Source organism: Theobroma cacao, chromosome 10, assembly GCF_000208745.1.
Source record: "Theobroma cacao cultivar B97-61/B2 chromosome 10, Criollo_cocoa_genome_V2, whole genome shotgun sequence".
Classification (NCBI taxonomy): Eukaryota; Viridiplantae; Streptophyta; class Magnoliopsida; order Malvales; family Malvaceae; genus Theobroma; species Theobroma cacao.
The window spans coordinates 5,057,902-5,070,470 of record NC_030859.1 but is presented as its reverse complement, the minus strand read 5'-3'; the positions used below and the strand labels follow the sequence as shown (position 1 = coordinate 5,070,470).

At 36.0% G+C, this 12,569-nt stretch overlaps 1 protein-coding gene across 1 annotated transcript; it reads right to left on the bottom strand.

Annotated features, from left to right (window-relative positions):
* LOC18586517 (protein RNA-directed DNA methylation 3) lies at window positions 231–11,281 on the bottom strand. Its single transcript, XM_018129166.1, has 19 exons — window positions 10,981–11,281; window positions 9,371–9,615; window positions 9,104–9,259; window positions 8,850–9,008; window positions 8,680–8,763; window positions 7,411–7,478; window positions 6,981–7,316; window positions 6,844–6,895; window positions 6,620–6,775; window positions 6,376–6,519; window positions 6,194–6,296; window positions 5,946–6,095; window positions 5,802–5,856; window positions 5,634–5,695; window positions 4,115–4,169; window positions 3,376–3,412; window positions 3,134–3,194; window positions 2,945–3,040; window positions 231–2,850 (listed from the first exon to the last, which is right to left on the bottom strand). Exons 1-19 carry the CDS (start codon window positions 11,150–11,152, stop codon window positions 530–532), a joined length of 4,512 nt encoding a protein of 1,503 aa, XP_017984655.1. The 5' UTR covers window positions 11,153–11,281; the 3' UTR covers window positions 231–529.

Below are 12,569 nucleotides of genomic sequence, written 5' to 3'. Positions count from 1 at the left end.
TACCCTACAGAGAACAAATACACATAATTCAAACCATCCAATTCCTTTCCATTAAAAGAAAAGAAAAAAGGTCAATGCTTCTGTAGTTCATGCTATATATTTCTCCATCTTAGTTCTCTTCATCTCCAACAGCAGAAGCTTAATGCAGTGGAAAACATGACCAGCAGAACCCTTCCAGCACAGCTCACAGGGGATTCAATGAGTCAGCAGAAAATAAATAACACAGCTTGTGAAAACATTAAATCCTTCAATCCTGGACATTATATGCATAACCTTTAAAGGAACATAAAGCAGTTACTGTAATTACAGAAAATTCGTCACACTAGTCGGTGCACCTACTGCCTGAAAATGAAACTCGGGGCTTTCCTGAGCTCCACACAGTACGAAATGCAAAAGCATTACAGGTTATAAACATTGTCTTTCATGGAGGCATTACAGCTTCAGAACCTAACTGTGCAAGAGAACAAAATAAAGTTTCTACAGCACTCAAAACCTTTGGCAAGCAAATGTGCAAGTATTTAAATGATAATTACCATCCTCCCCTGCTACTACCACTACCCTGTTCCCAAGAACTTGATGCTGCCTTACCCCATGAATCTCGATTCCCGCTAGTTTCTTCTACATCTTTTGACTCATTCCAACCAGAAGATGGGCCTCCATCGGCAGCATTTGATTGATTCCAAGTCCTAGCTTGATCTCCAGAGCCTGCTCCTCTGTTCCAGCCTGATCCTTGGTTATCCGAGCCTCCAGCAGAGCCAGGTCCTTGATTGTTACCTTCATTAATTTCCTTGCTGCCTGTTGGATGGTTCCAGCTAGAACATTTGGTTCGAGCAGATGAACTGGAAGACTTCCAGTTGTTATCCTCACTCCCATCTGCTTCATTAGTTGAACCAGTGCCTTTATTCCAGCCACCTTGTTTTACATCATTCGATTGATTCCAAATGGAAGATTGGCCTCCTTGATCAGCATTTGATTGATTCCAAGTCTTAGCTTTATCTCCGGGACCTGTTCTACCATTCCAGCCTTGGTTACACTTCACTTCATTATTACTTTTCCACCCTTCACTGTTGTTTGCCTCTTTGTTCCAGCTGAAAGACTTATCTTCACCAGAATCACCATTGTTCCAACCCCCATTTTGATCCCTCCTTCCACGTCCTCTACCACCAAAGCCTCCCCTGTCACCACTTCTACCACCATAGCCTCCATCACCTCCACCCCGAAAACCCCCTCTATCTGATCTACCTCTACCCCGAAAACCTCCTCTGTCTGCATTCCCCCTACCTCTAAAGCCTCTACCTGAACTATCCCTACCACCAAAACCTCCCCTCCAATTTCCACCACTTCCCCTACTAGTAAAAGTCACATTTTGGTCTTCATTTCCATTTCCAGAGTTCCAATCACTTCTCTTCTTCCAACCTGAATCCTGGTTTGCATCCCCAGATCCTGAGTTCCAGTCACTTTTCTTTCCCCAACCAGAACCTTTGGTTGCATCACCAGATCCAAAATCCAAATCATTTTTCTTAGCCCAACTGGGATCCTGGTTTGCACTACCAGAACCAGAGTTCCAACCAGCATCCCAACTGCTTTTCTTACCCCAGTTTGAATCCTGGTTCATATCTCCAGATCCTGAGTTCCAATCACTTTTCTTTCCCCAAATAGAATCTTGAGTTGCTTCACCAGATCCTACATGTGGATCAGCTTTCCTAGCCCAATTAGAACCCCGGCTTGCTCCATCAGAATTAGAGTTCCAATTGCCTCCCTTACCCCAACCAGAACCCTGAGGAGCTTTACCATCTTTGCTTTCCATCTTTCCCTTGTCCCACCCACCAGATCCCTGATCCCTGCCAGAACTTCTTGGTTTATTCCAACCATCATTTTGGTTCTTCCAGCCCTTGGAATCATTCTCTGCATTTCCAAGAGGTTGTTCACCCCATGAAGATCCCCCAAGTTGTTCACCTCCATCATGTTTGCCCCAGGAAGTTCCTCCATCAGCGACCTTTCCTTTATTCCAGCCATCAGACTCATGGGATCCACCTTTTGTCCAACCTGTTGCACATTCACTTGCATCTTTCTTGCAGTCCCAGTTCGTAGTTTGATTCCCACTGAAATCATTGGCTTTCTTCCAGCCGCTAGATTCATCAGTGCTCACTGCTTCTGGTTTGGTCAAACATGCACCTGCACTTCCCCAACCTCCCTTTGCATTTTCTGCCGCAAGTGTTGAGCTTCCCCAGTTTCCCTTGCTTCCACCAGAATCATCTTTATTGCTCCACTTCTCTGCAGCTTTACCCCAAGTATTGTCTTCGCTACCACCAGCATCATTCTTTTTACCCCAACTTTCTCGTTGATTTGATCCTAAAGCATTATTGTTCCAATGGCCCTGTCTAACACTTGAGTTTCCATTCTTCTCCCATGATCCTGCCTCAACCACATCTTTACCTTTGCCCCACAAATTTGGTTGATTCTTTTTAGCAGCTGCATTGTCCCACACACCAGATAAGTTTTGAGTGACATTCTTTCCTTTATCCCAACTTTCTGACTTTTTCCAACTGTCATCACCAACATTCATATTTTTATCTTTCTCCCAAGAGGTGATATTTGAGGAATCAGCAGGATTTCCAATTTTAAGTTTTGCTTGACCCCAGCTGCCTCCAACATCTTTTGAAGCACCTGATGGATCTCCACTAGAGGTTATAGCTTTACCCCAAGCATCAGATGCACCACTGCCAGAGTCAGTCTTGGCAGCAGCTTTATTCCAACTGTCCCAATTATCAACTTGATCACTGCCACCTGTAGCCCATGCTGAATTCTGCTTTGTAGTCGCCTTGTTTTCCCAAGCAGTACATGCATCATCTACATCATACAACAAGAAGGATAGACTCTAAGCACAAAGTAAATTCTTGATAAAAGTTAATATTGATTTGCAAACAAGACGTATCACTTATACCTGTTTTTTTATCATTATCCCCAGAACAAACTGCTGCACCCCAAGATGCATTCTGGTTTGAAGTCACCTTGCACCCCCAGGCAGAATCTTCACCATCTACAGTGTACAATGAAAGAAAATACCTTTAAGCATGCAAAAGTTTCTTTTTTCAGGTATCACCCATTATCCAATAATGTGCATCAATCATACCTTTCTTCAGATCAGTATCCTCAGAACCAAATAGATTTGAATGATTCGGTTCAGCCTGGTGCTGCAACCATCACAAAAACTCATATAACCATGTGCATGAATGAATGTGTGAATGTTTGTTTGTGTTGAATGCATATTATGTATATTTGGCAGGTGTATTTCGGTGGCATGTGTGTCTGCATGTGTGTGTGTGTGTGTGAGAGAGAGAGAGAGAGAGAGAGAATATGAAGTTAAGGACCAACCGAAGTGCCAGGCCCAGAGAAACTAGGCCAGGAGCTCCTGCACAGAAGTGTAGACCAGGGTCAGAATGCAGAAAGAATAGCAAATTCAAGATGAAGAAAAAGAAAAAGGTGTGAGAGAGCACATCAACCAAAGGTAAACATTAGAAGGCGACCAACAGGTCTTTGGAGAAGATTTTTAATCAAAAATCTTTTTCCATTGTCAAACATGAGTTCTACATTTTAACTCACCAAACAAGAATCATTGAGGTTTAATTACTACACCAGGCCATCATCCGGAAATAAGATAAACAAATAAGACAAAATTCAAAGAATGAGATAAATGCTAGCACAGCACACACAATTAGACTCAAGTAATAAAATGAAATGGCAGAGTTGGGCCCTTGCTCAGCAATCTAAAAATTGGATAGAATAAGCAGCTACTGTGCCTACCTAAATCATTGAGTTCATCAATGCATTAAAAAATAAAAAATCAACAAGAATATAAATTCAAATGCCATAAAATGTGAGTCTAGTTATTCAGACAATAGAAAGAACAGATTGCCATTTCCTATTTTACTTTCCCAGGTATTACATATAGACTAGACCTTCAAAACTCAAATTCTTATCCTATCCAGAATTAGGCATCCATGCAACCACAGTATGAAGGCATCCAACGCTACTTGTAATAGAACTATTCCACCATTGCAAAAAACCATCTCTATACTTTTTCCCCTTAAGGCCAGAGTTTAATAGTTTTTACCTTTCACCATTGGACCCACCATCCTCAGCTGATGTTCCTGCTCTATCCAACCAATCTTCCAAAAAGAGGAAGTGGCGAAAAATGATAAAGCATATCAGATTACCCATCAGGACAAGGATAACTTGGAATAAGCAAAGATGAATATAAGGGGGAAAAAACTCATACTCAAGGAAATTAAATTATTTAGAGCAAACAACATTATAATTGTAAAACCCAAGCCTCATGTTATACATAATAACTTTTTACTCAAGCATGCCATCAATGAATATTCATGCCACTTTTATAGAGAAGATAATTGACCAAAAAGAATAATCGTTAAGCATATGGTAATGGGAAAATATTGGATGCACTGACAGCGTATAGCTCTCATACACTACCAGGGCATCAAATGATGCCACCTCACTAAAAAATAAATTTAAAACTTTAAGAGACTTAAAAATAAATATTACTATTTTAAAAAAATAAAAATAAATTTTCTCTCTCTCGCCAATTCCATCTCACCCAATCCCTTCTTCTTTTGTTCTTTTTCTCCTGTTATAATTTCAAAACTCTAAATTCTTAATATTGATTCTTAAAGATAATATTTATTTCAATCTTCTTCTGAGTTTACCATTTTCTATATATTACGGTTGTTTATTTATCACTTTTATTTGATTAACAAAAGAGGTTATTCAAATGCCTTTGAAACTCACACTGTGAAGACATCATTCTAAAGTTTCAACGTGAAAATCTTGTGGGACTCATGCAAACAAAAAAAATGGATTTTTGTTTAGGGCTCTATTTTGGGTTCATCTATTCATAGCTCTAAAGGGAGGTTGCCCTAGGTAGATTTTTGCTTCATCCTGTTTAATCTCCAGCAAACCTGAAATATGCGGACTTGCTGGGTATTGAAAGAAAGCTTGAGTTCTACAGATTTTTTGTGTGCTGCAAGTTGCTAAGCAGGTTGGGTAATTTTTGTAAACCACCTTCTGCATTTATATTCCCAGAAGGCAATTATATTTCCTTAGGGCTGATGTTTTGCTTTCCACCTTTTCCAATTGCTTTATTCATTTCATTCAACTTACTTCAAGGCAAGTCAGCCATTGCTGAACAAATCAAAGATTTTACCTCATTATCTATTACCATTTTTTGAAAGTATTTTTAAAATAGAAGAGTGATATAAATATTAAGAATTAAATGAAGAAGAAAAGCACAATAAATATTATTTTGAAGAATCAAAATTAAGAATTTAGGATTTTGAATCTATTATTGCTGAGGGGAGAAGAGGAAGAGATTGAGTAAGAGAAAGTTAGAGAAAAACAAAAATTGTTTATCTTTTTTTAAAAATTTTTTTTAAAAAAGTTAATAATATTTATTTTTAAGTCCCCTAAAATTTTGAATTTATTTTTTAATGAGGTGGCATGATCTTATGCCCTGACAGTGTATAGAAATTATATACTGTCAGTGCATCAAATATAAAACCTATGATAATTGTATAAAAACTAATATTTGGACACATCTACGGTAAAGAATCTCTCACCTCTAGAGGAGCCTTCCGTTCCAAGTTCAAATGGTTTGAATGAATTTGACCCATCATGTTCACTTTCAAAGGAAGAGAAATAGCACATTAAAACATTTCAATATGACTGTTACAAAGGTTATATAAAGTAAATAACATAAATTAATCACAGTTAAAAAATCCAGGTACCTTGTATTTGCAGCATAGCTCTTCCCTTGGACCTCAGCAAGATGCTCATTTTTAACTACAGAATCATCAAGAAACCAATAACATCATCACAGAAAATATGAACCTATTATCCACATAAAAAAGATCATGTATCAATTTACAAACCTGTTAGAACCTTCTGCTTAGAATCCAGCTTCACAGTAACATCTGAATAATGCACAGCTAAGACACGGCAAAGGTATCCTTTCAAAGGGCCTACTCGAATTCTTAAGGTTTGACCAATGGAGAACATTCCATCTCTGTTCCCCCTGTTGACTGCATTTGAAATAATTAATTAGTGTGGTCGCCTTAGATTGGAATATGTGATGGCTATTGACTGACAAAAATAGAGAATGGGACATTTCATAACATACAATCACTTCTAGTTTCCCTTTCTTGCCAAGGCTTTTTAGGCGATAATGGGGATTTAGGAGATGACATGAAATCCCCAAAGCCAGAAGTACCAGGCTCACCACCCTGAACAAAAATAGAAAACTCATTACAGATCGTAAGAATTTCAAGAGTAAGGAGCGAGATGAGATCATTGACTTACAACCTTCTCATTGCATGCATCAAAATATTGCTTGACTTTCTCGCACATTTGTGATTTACAGCAGAAAAAACCACCATTATCTGTCTCATTTTCATCATACAAAAATATGGTCCCTCTATAGATTTGTTTAACCATCCCTTGCTTACCCTGCAATGTGAGACATGTTACACATTAGAATATATGTACTCCAAACAGAGATAAAAAAAAAATAATAAAATGATAAAGTGATTTGAGATTGCTGTCAAACCTCATGTTGACCTTCCAAGACCTTGACAGTGTCATTAATGGATATAGTCTTTGAGTGCTGATCCAAAGCAGTAAACTTTGTATCCAGGGGTCCACTCTTTAACTCATGCTGTCCAATAGTTACTACAACAGGTCCTTCTAAAGTCTCTTTTAGAATCTGGCACATTGCATGGCAGGTAAGCAGGCAATAATTATGACATAAAGTAAATAATATAATCTATGTACCTTGTAATGATCATCTTTTTCCATGCCAACAATAAGACCAAAATCTTTCCGGCTGCAATGGATATCAAAATGAAAGCAAAGTAGATTAATAAGTTCATATATGGTTACACTGTAAAAGAATTCTGTTCAAGAATTACCCAAAACAGACAAGATCATGCAGATCAAAGCTATTCTCCATGCCAGACCCCATTGAGCCCTCTCCTTTTTCACCTCCTTTATCAATTTTGATGTTCTTTTTTCTTTTTTTTTCACCATAAAGCTGTGAAAGCCACTCCAGATCATCAGATTCATTATTATCAGAATGGCTAAACTTCAGGAGCTCCTCCTTTGTAGGCATAACCCCCCAGCAGCTTAATGAATCTATAGATACTCTTTTATAAAGATATCCATCCTTGAGCATCATGCCATCAAGTATCTGAAAACCAATGCCAGTGTCACGGTCACGCCTATACTGAATGAGAGGCCGAAACTCCCTGCAGGGTCAATCATCAAGATAAACATCTCAAAATCTATGAACCTGAAAAAAATAAACCATATAGATACAAGTGTATAGATCAGGTGTATTACTCGAGTTCACTTGAACTTATCAATTTTGGTGCTGGTGTAACATTCCTCTTGATGGAAACTCCACCACCCTGTAATAATAAAATTGGTGAGTTGTTTAAAAAACTTGCACATGTAAATCTCTTTGGCAAGATAGAACATTTCAATTCTTCCAACTAACAATTATCCACAACTCTATAAAAGAAACAATACAATACTTTCAAACTTTAAGAAGCAATGACTTAACACATTCTAAATTTAAACTATCCAAGTACTATCACATAAACCACAACTTGATGACAACTGTAGCAAAGATGAAAAGGGGCAACAAAAGTAATACAGCTCAAAACAGCCTGAGTTAACACAAAATATAATCTTGAAACAGCTTCAATTTAACATAAAATACACAGAACTTGCACATTCTACAGTAACCTCAAGTCAGATAAGATACCATTTAATTGTTGCGTTACTACTTGCCTTATGCTGCCACAGGCAAGAAGAAAAAAGTGCATTTGGATACAAAAGCAAACAATGCCTTCTAAGAAATTAAAGAAATAATAATAAAAGAAAGCAACATTTATAGATAACAAATGCACGATTTTGCTTTTATATAGACTGATTGGTGTTTTACCTTAGTCATTTGTACTTTTTTAATCAGTTATGGGTTTGCTTGTTACCATTTGCCTTTGTCATATAGTACTCCCTCTGTTCCAAATTTAATGTCCATTTTAGATCAGGCATGGAGATTATAGTGTATTTAATTTTTTTTTAAAAAATAATATTAATAAACTATAGTTTATAATGTCAAAAAGTAAAACATATATATTTAAAAAATAATAAGGAACATAGAAAAAGTAAGAGTTGTAGGTATTCAAAAAAAGAAAGTGGACAAGTTTTGGAACAGAATAAAAAGGAAAGGTGGACATTCAATTTGGAACAGGGAAAGTAACCTTTCAGAAAGCAAATAACAAATGCAAAGACTAATTGGAATTTAAATGTCTATTTCTCTTTGTTTGCTACAAACATTATTCATCACAATAATATATAAGAATCAAAATAAATTACTATATTCTGGTAAATCTTTCCTCTGAAAGAGAATTGTAAATAAAAGTCCATCTATTTCTAGAAATAACAACTAAGTCAATTGACATGCTCCATCTAGCTCTCTTTGGTTCTTCCAGAAAAACTCATCATTTTACCATGATTACAAAGCAATCAATTATAAGATATCAACCGGCACTTCAAATAACAGCAGAAAACATGGAAGCTCAAGTAGATAATTAGTATTATTACAAATTTTGCAGCCATCGCCTGCAGATCAATTCTTGGAATGAGTTTTACTGTTGCTCTTTTCCGTGCATTATTTACAGCCACAACCTACATAAAGAAATTTGACACATACTAATGAAAATTTTGCATAGGACATAAAGCAAACTTAATCCAACTATAGAAAACACATCTACCTGGGCAAGGTCCCCCTTATACTTCCCATTCTTTACCCGAGCCCACATGCCCTCAGAGACTTCACTACGTTTAGTTCTGACAGAGAGCAAATGATAAACTTCATTGCTTGGAACTGGCGCCACTCGAGAAGAATAAATGTAAGTCAGTCCTTTACAAGCCTAAAATAAAACAAGAGGTAGATATGTTAGTATATAGACACTAATAGAAAATAATAAAGCCGTGGCATTCTCTGGCGTCTTCAAACATAATCGACCTCATTAATATCACATTGTCTGTCGGCTTCAATGTAGAAAAAACCCTTAACGTGGTCTACAGAGAATGCTGATATTATCTGTAATATATTGCCCAGCGATCTCATATCAATAAACTTCTGCATGAGACAGAAAGCTGAATGCCTTTCACGTCCAACCTACATATGACAAATTTTTATTGAAACAAGTAAAAGAAAAATAGTAAGGGAAGATGGAGGCGAAATTTAAAATTTCAATAGGACATGTTATTTTAACAACATCAATCATACCACACATTTAACTTTCCATATGGTTGGATCCTTGGAAGAAGGCAAAGCAGAGTTTCTATCAATTGATCCCTTAGCTTCATAAGAATCTTCAGCATATGTCACAAACCCAGCACCATCCTTGTATCGCTCCTCCATTATTTTATCAAACTCTTCCTCAATCACCTCTTCCTTGGGAACAAATGGAAGGTTATGGGTTTTTCCAGCTTCAATATTTACATTAAGATCTAGTTCTTCTTCCATAAAATCTGATGTCAACAACCAGAAAACAGGGGATTAGAAAAATAGCAAGGCAATAACAAGTCAGGATGATTATGCAGTAATAATGCAAGAAAACCTTAAGAGCTTATAAGATAAACGTAATCAAAATCAAAATTCCAGATAAAAGGATTTTCTTAACAAGCAAAGAACAGAGACATAGAGCTTGAACAGCCCAATAGTTATTTATAAACCAAGATTAATTTGGTTCATTATGTATGGCAATTTAAGGTGCACGACAAGATGTCAAGGCTAAAACAGTTTAGCCTTCTGCAGGTGAGACTCATGTTGGTCTTCGAAGGTCCAAAATGACAAGGGATGTAAAATGTTAGAAAGACATCTTAGAAGAACAACGGTGGGGTAAATTTAACACATCACTAAATTTAAATAAAAAATGAGGACCCTCATGCAAGAAATCCACCTCAAACTCTTATCTGAGAAAGAAATCCATAAAAACCTCAAATTCAAAAGCCCCAAATGCAAAAGACAAAAGTTCTTCAAGAAGAACCATCCTCATGCACCACATAACAACTTGAATACACCTCAAAACCCTTTCATAGAACAAATATCTTCTGAAAAGGAAGCCCAAATCATTACTCCTTTACCAAATAAGCTACGAAAACTTATCCCAGAGATTTAATTATTTAGTTCTTTGAAAATACTACCGCCATATTCACCTAAAAGAACTTCATGTACTTAACAAAAGCAGAAGAAAAACATGAAACCCACAGACAAAATCCACATTGAAAGCCCTAATTGCAAACAACAAAATCTTCTCCAAGAAAGACCCTCGTGCACCATGCAATAAGGACCAACACTCCTCAAAACCCTTTTAAAACAAAAATCTTCCTAAAAGTTGAATCCCAATTCATCACTTCTTTACCGAATAAGCTTTTTGAACAATGCTTGACCTGTCAATTATCATCATGTTCACTTCAAAAAACTTAATAATAATCCTATAAATCATATGAGAAAGAGAACTTGACAACAACTTAATCAGTGCCACTTCACAACCAAACTCCACAAAATGATTGTTCATGCAGAAAGCAGAAAATAATCCCTCATTTTCACAAAAACCCAAAGAATAGCCGCAAATAAATCTTCCAACTTTTCCAAATGTCATCATTATTTTCACTTTGAAAAAAATAACTCTTCCAAATTATATTAAACATTTCCACAACCTAAAAACCCGAAAAATCACAAAAGCGAAAAACAAAATGCAAACCAAATACAAAAATTAAAAAAAAAAACCCTAAAAATGGCAGAAATAAATAAAACCCATAAAATGCAACACCCCGAAATGAAGCAAAAAAAAAAAATCCAAACAGAAGAACAAAATGAACGATCAGTCATACAATTATCGATATCGCTGTCATCGCTGGCGTCATTGTGATCAACGCCAGCAGCGTCTTCAAAGAACTGAAGGACTCCCGGGTTCTTCCGTTTCCGACGGCTCTCCTCGGCTCCGCTGCTCTTCCGCTTCCCGGAGAACACCTCCTTCGCCTTCCCTTTCCCCTTCGACGACATGCCGTTTCAGTCGCAATGGCATAAATTTTTCCACATAAACGAAAATCAGAGAGAATTTCGCTCCTTTTGAAATTTTTTTCCTTTCGAAATGATTTTGCGGGCGAAGAAATGAAAGAGACTGACTGATGGCATTGGTAATTGGTGGTAGTGTCCTTTGTTTTTGAGTCCAAAGCTGAAATAAATATGATTTTACGATTATGTCCTTTATGACTTTCTCTGCTTTGCTGAGAATGCCAACAGACCCACAGTCCATAAAGGACATTCCATTTCTTTTGCTTCCCATTCAATACCACAAATAATCAACAAAAAAAAAAATTAATTCCATTAATTTTTGTTAATTGAAAAACGAAAGTAAAATTTATTTAATTAATAAATGAAATGAATTCTCGAATGTAATTTATTTTTTGTTGGAAAGAAAGAATTCGAATTGAAATCTTATTCTTTAAATGGAAAATACCTACACTTATTGGAAACCACGTTAATTTTGAGAAAAAAATAAAAAAATACAAGCAAGATATAATTATTAGTAAGGATTTAGTTGTGATGATAAAAACATGTTAATTTAGATTAAAATGTTACAATTTTGAGTAGAAAGATTACATTAAAAAAATGTCTCAATACAAAGACATCTTAGATATTTTGACCATTAATAAATCCTCAAGGTGCAATTTAGAAATAAACTTTCATATTTGAATATCATATTTTATTAATTTATAAAAGGCATTAGAATAAAATTTAAATATTAGTACAACAACACATGCTTTATAGTTTATACAAATAGCAAATAAAGGAATTGAAATTCATTTAAAAAAGTTTCATTTTATTCCAATTTATGTTATTATCATTATGATAATAATAATAACACAAGTAAAATCATACATATATGATATATGCTTGTGCTTCAGTGCTTTAGCCGCAAACTAAAGCCAACCTTTCTTTATTCCAGATGGCCGTTCAGAGAGTGAGGGAGAATGCTGCCACGGCATAATTCCAAGGAAGAAACCAAGCAGTCCAATGGCTTCCTAACACACACAGTCGCTTCTTTGGTACCATTTTTTATGGCTGCTATCTTTAAAGGCTTGTAAAATTATATCTTATGAAAATCCGTTTTTCTTAAGCCTCAATGGTTCATGATATAACAAAGATAGTTCACTTCAAGTTTTTGTATCTGTGTTCATTGCAGGTGGAATGGCATACTGAAGCAGTAAAGTGAACTGATAAAATGAGTTTGAGTCCACCCTATCGAAATATTTTACAAACTTTACAACAAGTGTTACGCAAAGGAGAAATTTTGTATTTTATAAAGAGATTAATGAAATATATATAAGGAATTCTTCATGATTTAAGAGAAAATTAACAATATCGTAATCATATTGTAATGTAATCACGTTGATTTAACTTATAACTATAATCATGT

Bases quoted from the DNA above. Each gene is read 5' to 3' on its own strand.
- LOC18586517 (XM_018129166.1), bottom strand. From the start codon at position 11,152: ATGTCGTCGAAGGGGAAAGGGAAGGCGAAGGAGGTGTTCTCCGGGAAG. The intron at 9,616-10,980 runs GTATGACTGATC...TGTTGACATCAG, and splicing joins TGACAGCGATATCGATAATT to ATTTTATGGAAGAAGAACTA. The intron at 9,009-9,103 runs GTCGATTATGTT...GTTTTATTTTAG, and splicing joins GACAATGTGATATTAATGAG to GCTTGTAAAGGACTGACTTA.